Raw genomic sequence first — 23,178 nt, forward strand, 5'->3', positions numbered from 1 at the left:
GGCCCTAACTTTCCTGTACCCACCATAGACCTGTGTAGCTGAGTCGTATTCATCAACCAGTAAAATATTTGATTCGATTTTTTTCTAACGTTTTTAATTTTTCTTCAGTCTCATAATAACACTGAACCATTGAACCTATCTTGAAACTTCTTACTTTAAAACAATTATTATTAGAGAAGGTAAATCATTTTTATCACAGAATGTTACATGTTCCTTGTTTGGCTCATGGTCTCCGTTGTTGTGGAACAAGTTAGTCTTACATCCACATGTATTAATGTATTAATTTCATCAGTAAAAAAGGTATTTTTAAAGTCTCCAGTCCTTGTAGAAATATTTGGGGCAATGGCGTAGCATATTTCATTACCTCTATTCCCAGTTATAAGATGGTGTACTTCAATAATAGCTGCTATTTTTGATGCCGAAAATTTTGATTTATTAAAAAAACATACTGAAGGAATTTAACTCGGAGGATGCTTACCGTATACAGGATAGGGTGTTCCGAAAAAACCTAAGTTTATCTCCCCGGCTGTTTTCTGGTGATGGGGCTAGCCTATACCCTATTCCACGAATATACGCCTGTGTTAGATTATTTCGACAACGAATATTTTATTGTGCAAAATATGAAGAACGAAAATAAATTGCAAATTACATTGCTGTTTAATGGAATAATTATTAGAGCCATTTACTTTCGTACTTCTTATGTTGCACACTGAAATATCCGTTGTCGCGATAATCCAAAACAGGTGTATGTTGGTGGAATGAACCATATAAACCCTCAATTTCAAATTTCAACCGAAAATGTTAACCCTAACCCTTGTCCTAAGCCCCCTCAAAAAAAATTTTTTTGGGGTTTTCAAAGATTTTTAATTATTTTAATCTACAACTTTTTGTAAGAAAACAAACAAGTAAACTCAGTTTTAAATTTTATTTTACGTTAGGTATAGGTTCCGAAAAAAATATAAGCCATGTTAAAAAGGTTAATATTTTTTTTGTTTAATGTTTATTTTTGCAATCTGTTACATCGTATAATAGTCCAGGGCGCATCTGTTTTGAGATGGACGTTGAGAGGTGACTCAAATGTTTTTGCAGAAATTGCTTGAAAATAAATCAAATAATAATATTTGAGTTATCCTCCCTCTCAAAAAGGTCCGGAACATTGTTTAAATAATCAAAATGTCAAAAATTGAAGGAAAAATTCGATTTTTTGCTTCGTTTTTGATTATAACTTTAAAAGTATTCATTTTCAAGAAAAGTTGTACTAACATAAAAGTTGCGGAATTAAATTTCCTACAATATAGAATTAATCAAAAATTTAAAAAATAGTCACCCTAGTTGCAAAATAGCAATAATTGCGAAAAAACCATACAAAAACAAGTACTCGCATTTTACGTTTTTCAACCATTTGTGCTAGACTTAGGACCTTCATATTTCACTTAGAAAAACCTTGTGATGCAGTAAAACAATACTGTAAATTTCATTAAGATCGGTTCAATAGATTTTGCAAAATAAATTTTGCAATCCAGCTTTCGCAAAAAAAATTCATTTTTTCAAAATGTTACAGGACTGAAAATAAAGCAGATAGCAAGTTGAAATTTTTTTCGCTTATAGAAGTGTACTGTACCTTTCATTTGCAATTTTCAAAATTAAAATCGATTAATTACCACGGCGTCAGAAAATTTTTGAAATAAACAATAATTTTTGGTGCTACGCGCAGGAAGCGGTGTTCGATTCACACAAGTTGATTTCCACCAAAATTTCTTCCTATCTTTATCTAATATATTATTTTTTTACTCTATATTTTGTTGTATTTTAATATTTTAATTCCACAAAAATCAAACTAATTTTATTATTGTTTGTGAAATATTGTTTAAACAATTGCATATGTTTAAAAATAATAAACTTTTATTATTTAAGTTAAAATATATGAACAAAGAAAGTTTTTGCTAATAAAAGTGTTATTTCAAAGGATAGAGTATGTGTTTTTATTTTGCAATAAACAAATTTATTTATTTATATCGAAATGTAATAAAAATTAAAATGTATCAATCATTATCAAAGGTCATTGGAATGCCCAATCAGAGAAAACTATCCGCTCTCCTGCGCGTAGCACGAATACTTAATGTTTATTTAAAAAAATTCCTGACGCCGTGGTGTTCATCGATTTTAATTTTGCAAAATTGAAAATGAAAGGTACAGTACACTTCTAAATGCAAAAAAATTTTCAACTTGCTATCTGCTTTATTTTCAGTCCTGTAACATTTTGAAAAAATGAATTTTTTTTACGAAAGCTGGATTGCAAAATTTATTTTGCAAAATCTATTGAACCGATCTTAATGAAATTTACAGCATTGTTTTACTGTATAATAAAGTTTTTCAGAGTGAAATACGAAGGTCCTAAGTGTAGCATAAATGGTTGAAAAAAGTAAAATGTGAATACTTTTTTTTGTATGTTTTTTTCACAATTATTGCTATTTTGAAACAAGGGTGACTATTTTTTAAATTTTTAACCAATTCTTTATTGTAGCAAATTTAATTACGCAACTTTTATGTCAGTACAACTTTTCTCGGAAATGAATACTTTTAAAGTTATAATCAAAAAACCAAGAAAAAAATCGAATTTTTCCTTAATTTTTTGACATTTTGATTATTTAAACAATGTTCCGGACCTTTTTGAGAGGGAGGATAACTCAAATATTATTATTTGATTTATTTTCAAGCCATTTCTGCAAAAAAATTTGAGTCACCTCTCAACGTCCAAATGTACTAATATTTTTACAGATGGGCCTGGTCTATAATAACAATAAGAATACATGTTGATTGGTACAATGTCGTGAGAGAGAGTTTGTCCAATGATCCACTCTCTGTATGCACTTTTACATTCTTACATTTATGTCAAAAACAATAAAAATTTGTAACTTTACATTATTACATTGATATTAAAAACTAAAATAAAACTATCACAATTTAAAATTAATTTCATATGTACAATTATTGCTGTTAGAATGGTAGATCCAAGGGTGTTCTTATTTTCAGCCTTTGGGTTTCTTCACTGTTGTCAAGCAGATTAACTGCCAATGTGTTTGGATGTTGCTCTAAGCGTCTTAGGTAGTTTGTGCTAAGCTGTTTGGTCACTGCAGTAACCGTTGGCATCTCTAGATTATTATAAATGTCTCGGTTTGTTACGAACCAAGGAGCATCTACTATACTGCGCAGGGCTTTTGACTGGAATCTCTCGATGATAGCAATGTTCGATTTAGATGCTGTTCCCCATAACTGGATTCCATAGTTCCATACTGGTTTGAGAACGGTATTGTAAGCTAGTAATTTGTTCCGCAATGATAATTGTGATTTTCTGCCAAGGAGCCAGTACAGCTTTTTCCATTTAGTATCCAGCTGCTTTCTTTTTTTTTCCATATGTGGGTACGCCAGGTTAGATGTTTGTCCAGGTGTATCCCCAAATATTTTACGCTGTCTGTTTTAGGTATTCGTTCATTGTTGAATGTGATGCTTGGCGTTTCACCATGGCATTTTGTGAATGTTATGTGTGCAGATTTACTTTCATTTATTGTAATTCGCCATTTCCTTGCCCATGTTGCTATATTGTTGAGACTGGTTTGTAGTGTTGTCGCTGTTACTTCAGGATTTTTGTTTACTGCTAATATAGCTGTGTCATCAGCAAACGTAGAGGTGACTGTGTCATCAGTACATGGCAGATCAGCCGTGAAGAGTAGGTATAAGACTGGGCCTAAGACACTCCCGTGTGGGACTCCTGATTTGATGATGCGTAGTTTAGTTACTTCATTTTCATGTCTGACTCTGAAGTATCGTTCTTCTAAGAAGAATTTTAGAATCAAATGTATTGTTGTTGGTAGCTGGGTTTTTAATTTGTAAAGGAGTCTCTCATGCCATACCTTGTCAAGGGCTTTGCTGACATCCAAAAAAGCTGATTCACAGTAACTTTTATCTTCGAATGCTTTGATGATTGTGTTAACAACACGATGCACTTGTTCTACTGTCGAGTGTTTCTGACGAAACCCAAACTGATAGTCTGGGAGTAAGCTTTTTGCTGCGACAGTTTCCATCAGTCTCTTCATCAGTAACTTTTCCATTATTTTTGACAAAACTGGTAGTAAACTGATTGGTCGATAGGAGCTAGGTTCATTTGGCTGTTTTCCCTGTTTGTGAATTAATATGATTTCTGCTACCTTCCATTGTGCAGGGAAGTACTTCAGTCTTAGAACTGCGTTGAAGAGTTGCGTCAACATAACGACCGCATTTCTAGGAAGTTCTTTTAATATTTGGCCGGTAACCAGGTCATAGCCAGGTGCCTTCTTGGGGTCTAAGTGATTTTTTATAACGTCGTAAGTTTCTTGTATTGTGAAGTTTTTAATAGGCTCTATTTGTTGCTCGTTTTCCTCAAGGAATGCATATATTTCGTCATTAATTCCGTTTGCAGGTGGTAACGGTTGAAATACTTCCTCCAAATATCTACAGAAAACTTCTACCTTTTCTTCATCTGTTTTGGCCCAGGTACCATCAGATTTTCTAATTGGTGGGATTTGATCTCGTGGCTGTTTTAGGTGTTTTGTGGCTTTCCAGAGACTATAGTTAGTATCGGTTGAGGGTGATAAGTTTTGTAGATAATATTCTGTGAATGATTTATTTTTAGTGTTTCTTTTAGCTGCCTTGCAGCTCGATTGTATCTTCGTCTATCATCTGGGTGCCTTGTTCTTTGACAGATGTTTCTCAGTCTTCTCTTTTCGTTAATCATCTCTGTGACATTTAAGGGGCAGTTTACTTGTTTTTGCTTTGGTGTTGTGGTAGTGCTCCACCGCATCTTCGAGTTCTTTTGCATTATTTAAGGATATAGCTAGGTTTAGCTTTTCTTCAATTTTATCCCGGAATAGATCCCAATTAGTTTTGTTATTGCATAAGGTTATTGGTTTTTCTTTTAATACTACCGAAGAGTTAATTGTAGCAATTACTGGTGTATGATCAGAGGCAATATCAAAAGTTGACTTTATGTCTAGGTATCCTTGTGCAAAACCTTTTGTAATGAAGAAATCTAGGCAGCCAGGTATTTTTCGATGATCTGTTGGCCAGTAGGTTGGTCGATATGTAGATAGATGGTCTAGTTTTAATTCCTGTTTTACTTGATGGAGTATGGGGGATATTAACCTACAAAGGTTAATATGGGGGAGAATAATTTTCAGTTAGGTACTCAAGATATCTTGAGAAAGACTAATAAATGTGAAAAATGGGTAATAATAATTATTATATTTTAATCCCCACTTGTTATTATGGCCTATGATTTTTTTTTCAAAACACATAATATGGCAAAATAAAATTTAAAACTGAGTTTGTTTTTCTTACAAAAAGTTGTAGATTAAAAATAATTAAAAATCTTTGAAAACCCCAAAACAAATTTTTTTGGGGCTTTGGACAAGAGTTAGCGTTAACATTTTGGGTTGAAATTTGAAATTGAGGGTTTATAGGCTACTCATCACCAGAAAACAGGCGGGGAGATCAGAAAAGAGAAGAGAAAAATAATTAGAAATCTTTGAAAAACCCAAAAAAAAAATTGGGGGGCTTGAGACAAGTGTTAGGCTTAAAATTCTGGGCTGAAATTTGAAGTTGAGTGTTTATAGGACCCATCACCAGGAAACAGCCGTGGAGATAAACATTTTTAAACTTTGGTTTTTTCGGAACACCCCAATATAGGAAGCCCAAAACATATTTTATAGTTGGAAGAAATAGAAGAAAAAGACAGATCTTTTCTAAAGCAAAAACCTTTTAATAAAATTACCTGTTCGGCTATTCATGTAACCGCCCAGCTCTGGTTTCTGTATAGCTTTATTTTCAACTTCTACCACAACTTGCCAACTTTGTTGTCCATGTTCTACTGTAACTGTGATAATGTCAGGAACGACAATATCCTATAAAATATATTTTTAAGAAAATTGTAGATTTTTTTAAACAACTTACACACTTTATAAACTTTTTCAATATCAATAATCCAAATGGAAGGATCATCTGTGGATAAATTTAGTTCCAGAATTTTAGGTTGCTCTGCATCTATATCCCTTAATAGTTTATCTTCATCTGTTAAGGGACTCTCTCTGTATACTAATTGGAGGTGTTCTTTAGGAATCCCAAAAATTCTTTCCAGATTATCCAAAATCTACAAATGTGAAGATTAAAATATCAGTGAATTAAGAATTAAGTAGTTCTGTAAATCATTTAACTATAAATGTGTAAGTAGATATGATACCGAAAACTGACACATCCTTTAGACTTTAGACAGAAGTGAACCAATTGATTTATTCAAAATCTTTCTTATTAAAAACTCATCCGAAAATTGAATAAATATTTTTTTTTCAAAAGTTTCATCTTACTTGACATATATGTGTTTAACCAACTCAGATAAACTCTTTGCGAGTCTCTTTCCATGTCAGTTGGCTCAAAGTGAGATTGAAAAAAAATTTAGCCTCTATGAATTTGCCGGTGGTCGTCCCAGTCACTTTTCAAACGTTAACGTGTGTGTACACTTTGAAGTGCAGTAAGTGAATATTTTATAAATGGATACTTCACCAGTGAAAGCGGCCTAAGTAATTGCATAATTACGAGAGGGATGATCGATTCATTGTCTTGAGTGCCTTGCGGAATCGGTAGGCGACAGAAGTTTAGCTTCAACAATCCCTGGAGAATATTTTAGGTGTCACCGTAGCTCAGTGCACAATGTGCTTGAAAAGCAATGACAGAGGACAAGTCTATCAGAGGGTCGGAGAACCGTTTGCCAAGTGCTGCAATGCCAAAACATTCAGCTATGGAGGTGGTTTGTGTATGTTTTGTTTTGGGGTGGTGTATCTTTAGAATGAAAAACAGAATTTGTGTTCGCGCCCGGTGGTGATCGCGAAAGGGGTTTGACAACGGATGGTTACATTACGGATATTGTCCAAAACCATGTTGTTCCTTACGCCGTCTACATAGGCAACAGCTTCATTCTAAGGCATGATAACGCTCGATGTCACACAGCACGCAATACGAAAGACTGCCTGGCCAACATCAATATAACAACAATAGTATAACAACAAAGTAAAATGAGCCTCCGTTCGGATCTCCGGGTGAGGACTATCTCAGGGGGAACACCATTGCAGGTTAGAAAAATCAGGATAGGGCCGTGGAATCTTGGTAGTCTTGCAGGTAAGAGTCTGGAGTTAGTGGATGCGCTCAAACGAAGGAGAGTTCAAATTGCTTGCATTCAAGAAACTAGGTGGAAAGGTCAGAAAGAACTAGGTGAAGGTTACAAATTGTGGTATGCAGGGAGTAGTAACACTAGAAATGGTATAATTGCTGATAGTGAAATGAAAGATAACGTAGTGGAAGTTGTAAGAACGAATGATAGAATGATGTCAGTGAAATTTGTAATTGATAAAGAGGTATTGAATGTTGTCTGTGTGTGTGTGTGTGTGTGTGTATGCTCTTCAAACAGGTCTGGGTGAGAATGAAAGAAGAGCTTTCTATGACCAATTAGGAGACATCGTGAGTGATATTCCGTCAGAGGAGAAAGTTATAATAGGAGGTGATTTCAATGCCCATGTGGGCCAAGCCAAGGAATGATACGAAGCAATTCATGGGGGATTAGGCTTTGAAACTAGAAATGAAGCTGGAGATGACATGCTTGAATTAACAACAGCATTGGATATGGTGATTGTTAACACATTCTTTAAAAAGAGAGAAGCTGAACTTACTACCTACAAAAGTGGACAACATCAATCCCAAATAGACTACTTCATGATAAGGAAAGAAGACATACGTGAATGTAAAAAAGCGAAACTAAACAAAGATATCGGAGAGGACCACAAAAAATCAAGTGGTGGATGCTAAAAGATGAGAAAGAAGGTCTATTCAGGAGAAGAGTAGTAGAAAAAATATGTTGGAACATGAAAGGAAGCCCTAATACAATTTGGAGAAAAATGGCCAGTAGTATTAGAGAGACTGCTATTAAAATACTTGGTAAAACGTCAGAAAAAAGTTTGAGGATTGGAGACTTGGTGGTAGTCAAACGAAGTACAAGGAAAAATAAAAGAGAAGAGAAAATTATATAAAAAGTGGCAAGAAACCAGATCCGACACAGATCTTCAAAACTATATGGTGGCGAAAAAGGAAGCGAAAGTAGCAGTAGCAAAAGCCAAAGCAGAAGCGTATTCAAACCTATACGATCAACTTGATACCAGGGAAGGCGAAACGAAGATATATAGAATAGCTAAACAGAGAGCAAAGAAAGCAAAAGATTTTAATCAGATTAGATGTATCCGAGATGAAAATAATAAAATAAAATATTAGTTCACGAAAGGGATGTCAAAAAGAGATGGAGAAAGTACTTTGACAGCTTATTAAATGAAGAATTTGACAGACAGCCTGTAGAGTCAACGGAGACAGTAGCAGCAATGGTCACCAAAATAACAAACGGGGAAGTGGCTCAAGCGCTTCAAAAAATAAAGAAAGGAAAAGCGGTAGGACCAGAGGATATTCCTGGGGAAGTATGGAAAACATTGGGAGAGACAGGAACAAGGTGGCTAGCAGGCCTATTTAATAGAATTATGGAAGTTGGATAAATGCCAGACGAATGGAGAAGCAGTATAATACTGGTACCTGTTTACAAAAACAAGGGAGATATACAACAATGTACAAACTACAGGGCTATAAAACTGCTTAGCCACACCATGAAAATATGGGAAAGAGTAATTCATAGACGGATACGTGAAGATACCGAAATATCCGAGAATCAATTTGGCTTTATGCAGGGCAGATCAACAACAGATGCAATTTTCATTATAAGGCAGTTGATGGAAAAATACAGGAGTAAAGAAACAAATGCTCATATGGTATTCATTGATCTTGAGAAAGCATATGATAGAGTTCCTCGAGAGATTCTGTGGTGGGCACTCAATAAGAAAGGAGTCCCTGTTGAATATGTAAAGATTGTGAGGGATATGTATGAGGGAGTAACGACTAGTGTTAGGACAAGTGTGGGAGAGACTGATAAACATGTAAAAGTAGGATTGCACCAAGGCTCTGTGCTTAGTCCGTATTTATTCTCATTAGTTTTGGACCAGATAACAGCGAAACTACAGGGTAACATTCTATGGTGCTTAATGTATGCTGATGATTTCGTGTTAGTAGGAAATAGTAGGAAATAGGAAATAGTCGGTCTTGACGGTCCAGTTAGCTGGGGCTCAGGCGATCGACAAGTTTAGTGGATTTGCGATTTGCGGTCGCTGGTTCGAGCCTCAGCTAGGTCATGAAATTTATAAAAGGCCAACGCCGTAGTATAAAACTCAATAGAGTCTACGGCTTGGTCTGGAATATACTGGCGTCTGATCGGCCTATGGAGGAGCGGTACGGGAAGGGATAAGGGCTTCCGGCTCGGTGATACTCCTCCATAGATCCCTACCGAAGGGCGTTGACGCCTAAGAACGGTGTATACATACAGGAAATAGTGAAAGAGACTTAGAACAAAAACTGGAACAGTGGAGGCAAGCTCTGGAGGAAAAAGGTTTAAAACTTAGTAGGACAAACACAGAGTATTTAGAATGTTCATTTAAAGATAGATTTACTACAAATAAAATGGTATCTTTGGATGGTGAAATGATTGTAAAAAGCAATAGTTTTAAGTACCTGGGATCGGTATTACAGAGTAATGGAGAAATAGATGGAGAGGCATGCAGTAGAGTTAGGGCTAGGAACAACGAATGCATGTGGCGGAAATGAGAATGCTTAGATGGATGAGTGGAGTGACAAAGAAGGATAAAATCAGAAATGAGTATATTAGGGGAAGTCTAGGTGTGGCACCAATTGATGCCAAAATGAGAGAGCATAGGTTAAGATGGTTTGGTCATGTTCAACGTCGAGACATTAATCACCCAATACGAAGAATAGCTGAAGTGCAGGTTCCTAGAAGGAGTAGTAGAGGAAGACCAAAAAAGACATGGGGGGAGACGATAAGGCAGGACATGTTGGTAAAGGGGATTAACATTGATATTACCCAAGATATAATTGTGTGGAGAAATGCAATTGGGGAAGCCGACCCCGCATAGGGATAAGGCAAGAAAATGATGATGATAAACAGTTTTTTCACAACTAATTTTATATTGGAGTTTGAAATTTTATGGTAAGTGTATTTACATTTGTTACATTTATTTTACAGCATACAAAGCTTACCTCATTCACACAGTTAAGGAAGTGTTTAAGCTTCCGCCAAAGTGAATAAAATGACAAAAAGAAAATATGTTATTGAATTTTTTTATAAATTGTTTATTTATTTATTAATCAATAATATTAAAATAATTTATTAAGCTACTTCAAATGTAGCTGTAATTATGCACCAAAATTTTAAAGCAAAACCTATATTTGACAATCTATTTATTTGATAACGTCAAATTTTTTACTATATAACCCGTGATCAGAGCAGTAGCCACTTTCTGTCACTTGCTGTTGCGTTTAGTAAATTTCCGACTTATTTCGTATGTTTTGAAGGGTGACGCACGGGTAAAGAATCCTGGACTCGAGTTGTATGTATCTGGATAAACACATCATAGAGTAGTCAAAAAAATAAAACCTATTTTACTTTTGAGTCGATTTTTTTGCTCGCAAGTGTAGTTATAAAATGAAATTAACTTTTACTTAGTAAGTTTCCACTGGCACTTTTTCTCAAAATAATGAGGCAGCTCTTCGGAACCCGATTTTCCCTAATTCTCATATGGCCAGTGCAAGCCTGTACGGACGTATAGAAGAAATTTGAATATATAAAGGTATGTATCCACTATGTCCCCGCTGTATCCAACTGCTCCACACCGCGCTCCGTCTCAACGCTCCAATCGGTGGCAGTTTATATGTAGAGAAGTGCATGCCGTATACACGTGGATAGGGGTCGACAAGACAAGAATTCTTGTCTTGACAACAACTTCTTGTCTTGTCTTGAGAAAAAAATCAAGAAATTTCAAAAAATCTTGTCTTGACGTATCTTGTCTTGACTCAAGAAATTTCAAGATCTTGAAATTTCTTGATTACCCGGTCCGGTGATTCCCCGGCAACCTTTTTATTGCGTTGCGTGCTAACACGGCCACTGGGGGTAGTTGCGATCGAAAATCTAAATAAATGCAAAATATTAGATATAGAATGGGTTCTGATCAATAAATTTTGTCAGTATCTGAGAAGCTTTAAAACACTTTCTTCAATACTCGAAGGCTCGAACGGAAAAATATTGCACACTCCCATTGGTGGTAATTGGAGTAAACTTACTTTTAGACACACTGGAAATATTGGGCTCATTAACTTGATTATTTCATAGTGATAATTTTTGATAATATCCCGTCGTCAAGTATATTACGTCAGATGCCCTTCGTTGCTACGAAAAAATACATTCAGTGACATTAATGACAATTACTGTTTTAAAAGTTATAAAAGTGATGACTTTCAACCGTCAAAAACTTCTAACAACTGTGTGTTTAATTGTACTAATTTGTACTTACATAAATAAATTACAATAAAATTTTGGTTTTGAACAGTTTTATTCATGAAATAATCGCAACAAATTGCACTCGATCTCTAAAATTAATATAGAATTTTAGAGCTCTTGTGCAATTACTACTGATAATTAAATTGATAGAGACACTACGGACGAGTAATTAATTTACTTCATTCAAGCTGCGAGAGATAAAATACTGAAACACTATAACAAAACTAATTTAATATACTATATAATAGTTCTTATTTTGGATATTAGGCATAAAGTAGAGGCATTTTCCTCTTCATCTTGGAGAAAGCTTCTACAATCGGAGGCAGTAGAAAAATTTGAAGAAATATTTAAAGCTTGCTATTTTAATAAATCCCAGAATGATCTACTCTACATAATCCAATACCAGAGCCAGCCCCACAGTATAAAGAGGGACAGTAAAACCACTTCTCTATCGGCACTTTGATCTCAAGAAGTAATACCGGCAGTACGCAATTGGTAATTCACCAGTGGTGGATGCAGGTTTTCCATGCTAAAATCCGTACATTTCTATGCGACTAGCAATGCGAGAGTGGGGCAAAAGCGACTAAGAACATTGCGCGGTCGCCATGCGCGACTTCAGATTTTACTTCCAATTTTTCGGAGAGTGGTTCTACTGTCCCTCTTTATACTGTGCCAGCACTTAGTCTGAAAAAAAAAGATAACGAATTTGATGTAGATATTACTTACCTATTTTTAAGAACGCTGACAATGATAACTTACAATCTTGGAAGTATGAAATTGAAAATACATAAATGAGCCTAGGTCAGAATATACTTGATTGGTGAAGAAGACACGAAAATATCTCCCCGTCATTATCGAAAATGGCCAAGGATTTTCTCGGAACGCCAGCAACATCTGTACTAGGCTACTGATTATATTCAAAATAAGATAGCTAAAAGGAACTACAACGTTAACGGGGTTTTATTATTTCATATGGGCAATGAACATCTATATATGAAATAAGCACTCCGCGGTTTACCGTTTAGAGTGGTGCGTTTTTGAGAAATGGGTGAATTAGTCCCTGGGCACAGGTTACATTCGGGTGAGTTCTATGCACTTTTGGTACAAACACGTCTACAGAAAAATTGTTCCTGGTTAAATTTTCTATCTAAATATCACTTTTTAAAGTCAATGGTACTTTTTTTTACAAAAATATGTTCAAAAGAAAAAGCACAAAGAAACCCAAAAGAAAGAAATTTTGTTTTTTGTCCCATAACTTTTGTCCACGAGGATATAGGTATAGACATTGCTTTACAGAAAAAAAAAACCTACATATTTCTTCTTTAAAATGTTGTTTAGTAGAGGTAATTAGGATTTACAGTTTTCGAAATATGATTTTTCAAAGTACGCCACTCACAGCAATTTTCGGCAATTTTCCTTGTTATTTCGCAAATATTGTTCTGTAACTTTTTTCTACGTAACTTTAGGTATACGCAATGGTACACGTAATAGGAATAGAAACCAATTACCTTTAAAATGGTTTACTGTATAACGTTGTACGACTTTTTTTAAAGAGATTATTGTTTTTCAAGGTTTTATACTTTTAACGATTTTTTATAATATAATATAGAAATAAAATAATATTATTATATAATATATTATACAGGGTGGGGCATTAGTGTGACAAAGTCCAATTACTCGTTTGTCGTAAGAGATACGAAAAAAAGTTATTTAGGTAAAAGTTGGGCCACACATAGTACCATAATTTAAAAATATTTTCAAATATACAGGGTCGTCCGTATTGACAGGGTGACACAAACTTATGTTTTTTTTAATGGAACACCCTGCATATTTTTTACATTTTTGGATTCTCCTCGATGTTTCCTTTCTTAAAATATATGGTTTTGTAATATTATACGAGGTAGTTTAAAAGTTAATTACGTTTTTTTGTTAATTTCGTAGCAAAATCTACACCCTGTAGAATTTTAGTGATTTGACATCAAATTTTTATTTTATGTTCAAACGATTTTTAATATAGTCTACTACTGTTAATCATTAATAGTATAGCGAAATGTTTAATTTTAGTATACAGGGTGGGTCGAAACTCGGAATGAGTATTTTCTGAGTTTTCTTAAATGGAACACCCGGTATTTTAGTATTGTAATGAAATTATATTTTATGGTACTTTTTTATTTCTTAAGCATTCCCTATACCTAAGAGCTTTAATTTGTAAGTTATTCGTCATTCTTTAAGCAAACATTAATTGCAACAAAAATTACGTAAAATTTCATTAGGTAGCCGTGAAAATATCCAAACAAAAGTAATTTTTCGAAAAAAAAAATACATAATAATCTAGCCTGATTCTTAATTTATTAAGATTGGATGAGATATCCAAATACATTCGTAGTTAAGGTTGTTGGTGCTTAAAATATGAATCAAACATACAAAATTCTGCCTAGTTGGCTATGACACAAAATTTGCTTAAACATTTGACATTATACTATTTATATAGTTTCAGTTGATTTGATACCATTACTAATATTAATTTTTCTAATGAGGAACGGATTAAAATGGCTTTGTGCTAGGAGAGTATAACAAAAATGAGCTACTAGCAATAAAAATTTATCATCAGCAGTTCCCTGATAGACGACAACCAAAAAGAGAAACTTTTGAAAGTATACTAAAACGGTTTCAACAGACTAGATACTTAGATTGTAAGAACGATTGTACTAATATGCAGATCCTCAGTGACACTAAGGATTACATATAATTGCTGTTTTCTTCACTTACAATAGTTTTTATTCGAGCAGATTTATCATAATCTAAATGATCAGTCCGTTGAAACCGTTCTAGTATATTTTTAAACGTTTCTCTTCTTAGTTGTCGTCTATCAGGGAATTTCTAATGAAAAATTCTTATTGCTAGTAGCACATTTTTGTTATATTCCACTAGCACCAAAATCTTATTAGTCAGTTTCTCATAAGAAAAATACATATTAGTAATGGTAACAAAGCAACTGGATCTATAAAAATAGTATAATGTCAAATTTTTAAGGAAATTGATTGTGTCATAGCCGACGAGGTAGGATATTGTATGTTTTTATTAATATTTTGCGCACCAACACACTTAACCACGAATTTATTTGGATATTTCATTCAATAGTAATAAATTAAGGATCAGACTAGATTATGATGTATTTTCTTTTCCAAAAATTATTTCTGATTAAATATTTTCACAGCCACCTAATAAAATTTCACGTAATTTTTCTTACAATTAATGTTTGGCTTAAAGAATCACGAATAACTTACAAATTAAAGCACTTAGGTATAGGGAATGCTTAAGAAATAAAAAAGTACCATAAAATATCATTTCATTACAATACTTAAATACAGGGTGTTCCATTTAAGAAAACTCAGAAAATACTTATTCCGAGTTTCGACCCACCCTGTATACCACAATTAAACATTTCGCTATACTGTTAATGTTTAACAATAGTAGACTATATTAAAAATCGTTTGAACATAAAATAAAAATTTGATGTCAAATCACTAAAATTCTACAGGGTGTAGATTTTGCTACGAAATTAACAAAACAATGTAATTAACTTTTAAATTACCTCGTATAATATTACAAAACCATATATTTTAAGAAAGGAAACATCGAGGAGAATCCAAAAATGTAAAAATATACAGGGTGTTCCATTAAAAAAAACATAAGTTTGTGTCACCCTGTCAATACGGACGACCCTGTATATTTGAAAATATTTTTAAATTATGGTACTATGTGTGCCCCAACTTTTACCTAAATAACTTTTTTTCGTATCTCTTACGACAAACGAGTAATTGGACTTTGTCACACTAATGCCCCACCCTGTATAATACCTAATATAAGAAAATATTATTTTTTACATTTTTTACGATTATTTTTGAAATTTCTCATTATATTTTTTTTTTCTTGTATATAAATATACCATGTATTGCTCAATAAAGAGGGCTTACTTTCTATTGTTTAAAATGGTGTATCATCTATATTTAAATATGTAATGGAAACCGAGTGATTCGTTGATATTTTTTTACGTGTATTATTTAAAATTATTTCTTTTACAAAAATTACATAAACATTAGTCTCAGAAAACATCACTTTAGTTAAAATTATTTAAGCGTTGACATTTAAAAAATTTTCAAAATCAAAGTCCATCTCCTCGTTAGTATTAGCTTCAATATCTTCTTCTGACACCTCAGTTATCTTAGAGTTCCCACAATTAGTACCCATGCACATGCACCCTTTGTAGAATATTGAACAACTAATTCCTATCTTCCTACAACCGCAGTTTTTTGTACATCCTTCGGTACATTTACATGCTATTTTTTCAAGCAAAGCTTGTGGTGCAGGAGCTTTGAAAATAAACTATTAGAATTAATCCATATTTTGAAGTTTGCCCGGCCGAGTCAAGTGGATCCAAAGTATTAGCTATAAAAATAAGATTCAATCATAACACACAGTCACATAAGAAAGTTATAATGAGGAATTTAAAAAATAATCCTAAAATCAAAAATCGTTGCAAGTACTTATTACATTTTGAAAAAGCATATCTTATTCAAAAATAATCCTAGAATTTTTTATAATACACCATTTTAAAGTAAATAGAATAAGCTTTCTTTTTTATTATATAATATATAAGTACCTAAATGTAGAAAAAAAAGTTATAATGGGAAATTTAAAAATAATCGTAAAAAGTATAAAAACTCGTTAAAAGTATAAAGTCTTGAAAAAGATAACCTCTTTAAAAGAAGTCGTATAACATTATACAGTAGAATATTTTAAAGGTAATTGATTTCTATTCATATTACGTGCACCATTGCATATAGCTAAAGTTACGTAGAAACAAGTTACAGAACAATATTTGCGAAATAACAAGGAAAATTGCCGAAAATTGCTGTGAGTGGTGAACTTTGAAAAATCATATTTCGAAAACTTTAAATCCTAATGACCTTTACCAAACATCATTTTAAAGACAAAATATGTAAGTTTTTTTTCTGTGAAGCAATGTCTATACCTATATCCCCGTGGACAAAAGTTATGGGACACAAAACAAAATTTCTTTCTTTTGGGTTTCTTTGTGCTTTTTCTTTTGAATATATTTTTGTAAAAAAAAGTATCTTTGACTTTAAAAAGTTATATTTAGATAGGAAATTTAACCGGGAACAATTTTTATGTAGACGTGTTTGTACCAAGAGTGCATAGAACTCACCCTAATGTAACCTATGCCCAGGGACTAATTCACCCATTTCTCAAAAACGCACCCCTTTAAATGGTAGCACTCCGCGGTTTTTTCATATATAGAGATTCATTGACCATATGAAATAATAAAACCCCGTTAACGTTGTAGTTCCTTTCTATAGTACATAATCAATAGCCTATACCTGCGGAAATGCTATTTTCAAGAGCAGCTTTAACAATAACAAAGCCAAGAAATCTGCTAGGCGTTGACTCCATGAGAAGTGTTATCTGCCTTAATTCATGGCTTATCACTTCCGATTTAAAAATGTGCTAAACTTGTTATTTAAAATAAAATCTAGTTTGCAATTTTATTTTCAACAGGATTAGGTAAGTATCATTAATTATTATTTTTAATTTACATTTTTGTAAATCGTTTTAACACAAAAAGTGTTCAATAAATTAAAATATGTTATATGTTAAAATAATGTTATCTTTTTCACAAATAAATACGTTTTAGAGTTTTCATTATTAGTCAAGATATTTCAAGATTTCTTGTTTTCTTGACAAGAAATCTTGGTATTGATATAAAATTTCTTGTCTTGTCTTGAAATCTAAAATTACTTCTTGTTTTGATCTTGTCTTGAAATCAAGACAAGATCTTGAAATTTTCAAGAAGTTGGCGACCCCTACACGTGGATACGTGCCTTCATGGGTTGATCATATTTCGAACATTTAAAGAGAAGAAGGAAGAAAGAAAAAGGAAACGATTTAAAAACGGAAGATTTATTTCGGCTAAAAAACATAAGATAATGGTATGGTTATATCTTAACCCTCCAGGGGTGACGTGCGGTCCACAGTTCCGACTATGAAGTAAACCATCTTTTAGTTCCTTAGTGTTAGTAACCAAGTATTGGTGTCTCAGACACCAATTGTGTCTGCATTGTTTGCATTTAGAGAAAATTGTATTTTAGCATCACACATTCCAAAACCGAAGAAAAACCTTCGTCCATGCATGACGGTGACGAGACCGATGGAACTACACAAAAACCTATGATGATTATTGACTAAAAAAACGATGGTATGAGTTGACATGGTAGATCGTTATAATCAAAATACAATGTAGCTCGGAATACTAGAAGATGGCCAGTCCTTTATTAAGTATAATTATTTGACAAATGTGTGTTTATACGAATATAAAAAGCGATATGGCTCTATATAGTGCGATATGCGATAGAGGTCACCAATAATGTGTAAATTTCTTACTTCACCGCTGGAGGGTTAAAATAAGTGTGGAGCATTTGCTCCGAATTGGGAGTCACGATAAATTGCCAACCTCCGTAACAGAAGTGGCACTTTTTAGAAGAACATTTTAATCCTAATATTTAAAAACGGCCTTAGATTACCTCTAATACAGTTTGCTGCGAAGTATAGGTTTGCGTGAACCCTTTAGAATTGGATATAGTGAATTTGATAATGATTTGAGTTTCTGTGTACATCTTCGAAAAGGAAGGCCATTCCAAATCAGCATCTGCATCTTTCATCCAAATTACTGTGGATTTTTCCTTACAAACACAATCACAGTCACATTTTGGGCCACACTTACACATACATTGATCGCACGTCATTGTTGTTTTAGGAATAAAATTAGGAACTACAGGAAAAAGTTAAACATGCACACAACTGACACAATAAAATTTCAGATTTTCTTATGACGGATTTAGCTATCGGTTGTTATAGTTACTAGTTTGGTTGGGTATATTAGGCCACTACAAGATGCGAAGTATATTTAAAAATGTAGTCAAAACCAAACTGAAGAACTTCGCTTTATATAATTAGAAACTTTTTATTTGTAAGATACAATTTAATTCTGAATTTGCGGCTATGGTTGGAATGTAATTTTGGTTTTCAGGTTTGAGTAAAATCAAAAAATTTTGATTGTTTTGTTCAAGATAGGCGACTAAATGTGTGACTATAATAGTATAAACAGTATTTCTAATTTCCAAGAAATTCATTCATGAGTGATATAGTTCTTCCACTGCAACTTTGCACATCGTCATAATTCGTATTATAGGAAATAAACCAAAATATGTGAGCCAAAAATAGATATCTGTATGTATATGTAAATAGAGAAAATGTGGTGATCAACTGGGACAGTCCATAGCAAGGCAGCTTTCGAATTAAGTCGGGAGCTTGCGGAAGAAAAAAAGTTTGCTATGGAACTCTTAGGACATCCCCGTCTCGTTTATGATTCTTGTATTATTGATATTGTTGTATAATTTTATGCGGATCGTTTTTAAACACACCTACTATGATCTATGATGTTTCAAAGAAGCTATAATTAACTTACCTCAGCTGATAGCCCTGGATCCCACTTACCTACCAAAAAAAGTTTATTAATAGCAAGCTGAAAATTTGTTAATAGCTTAACGGTGTCTAGTCGGACAAACTTTGATGTACGGGAACACTGGTACAGGGAAAGTTTTAATTGCGGAACAGGTTACAGGTTTCGAACGTCCCATGTATTTTGTTGGACAGAACTTCCAATTGATGGTTACCCTTTCATTAAACTCTCATGCAAAAATCATACTGTTATTTACCACCAACATAATTCCAGTCATTTGACAGGTTCTGCGTGTCGGACTTCTTAAAATGCACATATCTGTCGGACAAACATATTTTCATATATTATATAAAGTTTGCTATTGAATAAACCCGCTAGTTTTCACAATCATAAACTTGTCAGGATGACACGTTCCACAATTAAAACTTTTCTGTTCCAGTGTTCCCATACATCAAAATGTGTCCGACTAGACACCGTTAAGCTATTAACAAATCGTCAGCTTGCTATTAATAAACTTTTTTTGGTACACGGGATCCAGGCCGATGAGTACCTTTTTTTTAATTTCAGTACTTAAATTACATCATTATGGTATTTCATGAACTTTGCGGTCTTTAAACGTTTATTCTTCTTGATATATTAGTCATGTTGTGGCTTGCTGATTGACCCCTAGTCCATGCGTCCATGCCATTAAAAAAGGTACGTTTGTTGTAAGAATTAGAAACTGGCTAATATTACAATGGACGTTTTTATACTTCTCGTTTGTGTATTGGCATATATGTTGTCCAATAACATCTACAGAAAATAAATATTTAAACCGTAGGAATCAGAAATTAAAGTGTTTTTATTGAAAATAAGCAAATATATAGTACAAGTTTATCGTCAGATCATGTTCCTGTTGTTGGTAAATTTAGGATTAGATTTAAGGTTACAAAAAAGGGTATGTAGTAACAAAAAATGCGATATGAGAAGACTATGCGAAATGTAGGGAAACAAAAGAGGTAGACGCACGGATTCTTTCAGAGAAGCTAATTATCATGGAGCAAACATATAAAGAAAACAAAAACCCTTAAAACATATTTAATAATACCCCGTTGACGTGGTTCTAGCACTTTTTAAATAACTGTGTGTGTGTGTTTATGTTTTATTGGCACTGGTTTAAACAACCAACTGGCCAGTCAATGTGTTTTGAATTCTCTCTTTTACAAAATATATGCTTAGTATCTAAATTTAAAACTATTAGTACTACTGTTTTTTTTACTCTGTTTTTTTTATTTTTTTTTTATTATATTTTTTAACATTTTTTTTATTACATTTTTTATTTTTTTTTTAGTTTTTTTTTTTTTTTTTGTATATTTTTTTATCGCGCTAAGACCTAAGCCCGATTCAACCTCGCGGAGGTTTAGATCTTAGTAACTTTTTATTTTATTTAATTATTTTTTTTTTTTATTTTTTTTTCTTTTTTTCTCAGAGCTTTAATTTTAAACAATTAACATGGTTGTACAAAATTTTATAAACATCTAGATTGTTTGATTGTAAAAGGTATATAAGATTAAAAGGAAATTGTACATTAACTTGAACTAGATTGGCAAAAAAGTTTGATATTTCAATAAAATGTAAAGGACATTCTAATAGCATATGTTGTAGATCAGCTAGCTCTCCACATAAACATTCATCATTATCTACAAGTCCTATTTCTCTTTTGTAGACTGGAGTCAGACAGTGATTACTTCTTATTCGACAAATAGTTTTGATAAAGCCTTTGTTGGAAACTTGATTAAACCATGTCTTGATGGGAAGTGTAGGCTGGATTTTTTTGTAATAATTTCCTTTGTCTGAATTATTGTATTGTTCCTGCCATTTCGTCCGTTTGATAGATCTCATAATAGAAATTATGTCTCCCATAGGAAGTTGATAAGTATGCAGAGTGGATTCCTTCGTTGTTGCTTTTTTAGCCAGATCATCTACTATTTCGTTGTTTTTTATACTTTTTTTTAAATAACTAAATGTTAATTTAGAGGTTAAAAAACGGATTATTTGTTATAAGCTATGAGCTATACCCCGTTTTTAAACTAGGAGGAGTAAACTCAAAAGATAGATTTACAACTAATAATGTCACTAGAAAAATAACCAGATTCATCTTCTTTTTTTGGTTGATCATGTCGGCCTTCGACGGTAATCCATAAATATTATATTATATACTAATACGTCGCTAAAAAGTTTGAAAAACAACAGTTGTTTTATATAAATGCAGACTAAAAATCTAAAAATTAAAGAAAATGAATAACCAGAAAGCACACAAATTGTCGATATAACTGAATTAAGAAATGGTCTGTCAATAATGTGAAACATTATTTTTGAATTAATTTTATTTTCTTGTCTTATATTAAGAATCAAAGTCAAATATGATTAGGCGAATGAAACCATAGGTTTCGCAGTTAATATCCCATGCCCACATACACATCACGACGTTGTCGTAATAAGTAACTTGGATAAGTGACTGGTCTATAAAGTGCACCCTATTGATCAAATACCTTTACACATTCAAGAAAATTTTTAGTTGTATACTAGTAGTGTCTTAAAAAGTTTAAGTTACGAATACATATTTTGTTATTTAATAATTGCTTGAAGTATATTTTTATTAAATAATTTTAGGAAAAATGTATTATCTCAGCTGGGACGTGCCCACAAAGTTATAAGTCAGCCAAAACACTATCTCCCTGTAAAGGAATTTAAATTATTTCATAGTTTATTACAAACCAAGAATATTTTTGTTATATTTTTTGAGAATTCAACGTAAGTGCAGTTAAAATTATTTATATAATTTGTCTTTTTTTTTTCTATTTTGAAAATAATTTCCGAGCTATAAGTAGAAATGTCAAATAGTAACACATTTCTAATTGAGATTAAGGGCAAATTTCAAAAAAAAAATCATAATCAAAAGTAAAAATTGACACAAGACAATCACTCCAGAACCCAATCATAAAGATCAGCCTTATGCACATTAAATAATTTATATAGGGTGCGACATTAGTGCGAAGAAGTCTAATTTCTCGTTTGTCGTAAGATCTACTAAAAAAATATTTAGGTAAAAGTTGGGGCAGAGATAGGACTATGATTTAAAAATATTTTCAAATATATAGGACCACCCGTATTGACAGGGTGACACGAACTTATGTTTTTTTCATGGAACACCCTGTATATTTTTACATTTTTGGATTCTCTTCTGTTTTTATTTCTTAAAATATCAGGGTTTGTTATTTTATACGAGGTAATTTAAAAGATAATTGTCTCTTCTTCTTCTTTTAATAGGACTATGTCCTGTTTCTTCTGTTACAGTCTCTACTGCCATCCGGAGCTCCAGCTCTCGTACCACCGTTTTTTGGGTCTTCCTATGGGTCGCTTGGTGTTGGGCTTCTGTGTCTTCGCCCATTTCGCCTTACGTTCAGGGTCCATCCGATCTACGTGTCTCTCCACATGCGTTGTCGTGCTCTTGTCTATCTCACTACGTCTTGAACGCCTAGCTCTCTCAATGTGTCTTCGTTTGGTATTCTATCTCTGAGTGTGATACCTCTTATGGATCTTAGGGTTTTCATCGCTGTTGTTTTCATTATTTGTTTGGTCTTTGTTGTCTCGGCCCTTGTCTCAGCTGCGTATGTCAGTATGGGTCTAAACATGTCTTATAAATGCGTACTTTGCTTTCGGTGCCCATGAATAAAATTTAAACAATTGAATGAATCGCTTTGACATTTTTGTCACATATTAAGCACAAAAGAATCCCCATGTGACAAAAATTTCAAAGCTGTATACTAATTTTTACAATAGTTATTGCGAAATTAATTTTTTTGCAATTTCGACCTTTTTTCGTAATTATATTAACAATAAATGGGTATATCAAACTTTGTAATACGCCATTTTAAAGATTTTTCCATGCTCTCGAAGATGTATGTACTAAAAAAACCATAAGTTTCATTGTTTTCCATTTATTAAAAAAAAAAGGAAAACAGGCCGTTTTTTGACACTAAATTGTTTATAAATAAAAAGGCAGCCAGATCCTACGCAGGAAATACTTACAATTTGTTCTTATAGGTACGAAAAAACGCTTCAGTACGCTGGCTGT

The 23,178-nt window shown here is 33.0% G+C and overlaps 2 protein-coding genes across 5 annotated transcripts in view; one reads left to right on the forward strand and one right to left on the reverse strand.

Annotated features, from left to right (window-relative positions):
- Nucleotides 1–18,408, reverse strand: part of LOC114334651 (IQ and ubiquitin-like domain-containing protein) — a 57,682-nt gene extending 39,274 nt beyond the window's left edge. Inside the window, exons 1-3 of one of the 2 annotated variants that reach the window (XM_028284741.2) lie at nucleotides 18,124–18,408; nucleotides 5,990–6,181; nucleotides 5,807–5,936 (exon numbers count right to left, since the gene is read on the reverse strand). In XM_028284741.2, coding sequence (XP_028140542.2) covers nucleotides 5,807–5,936; nucleotides 5,990–6,181; nucleotides 18,124–18,345 — 544 coding nt within the window. In that variant the 5' untranslated portion in view covers nucleotides 18,346–18,408. Of the gene's footprint in view, nucleotides 1–5,806; nucleotides 5,937–5,989; nucleotides 6,182–11,304; nucleotides 11,350–18,123 lie in introns of those variants that run through there. The other variant, XM_028284742.2, reaches the window with a different exon arrangement.
- Nucleotides 1–23,178, forward strand: part of LOC114334652 (kelch-like protein 26) — a 297,957-nt gene that overhangs the window by 159,870 nt on the left and 114,909 nt on the right. The gene's annotated exons all lie outside the window — the stretch shown is intronic.

The sequence above is a fragment of the Diabrotica virgifera genome, chromosome 7, assembly GCF_917563875.1.
Source record: "Diabrotica virgifera virgifera chromosome 7, PGI_DIABVI_V3a".
NCBI lineage: Eukaryota > Metazoa > Arthropoda > Insecta > Coleoptera > Chrysomelidae > Diabrotica > Diabrotica virgifera.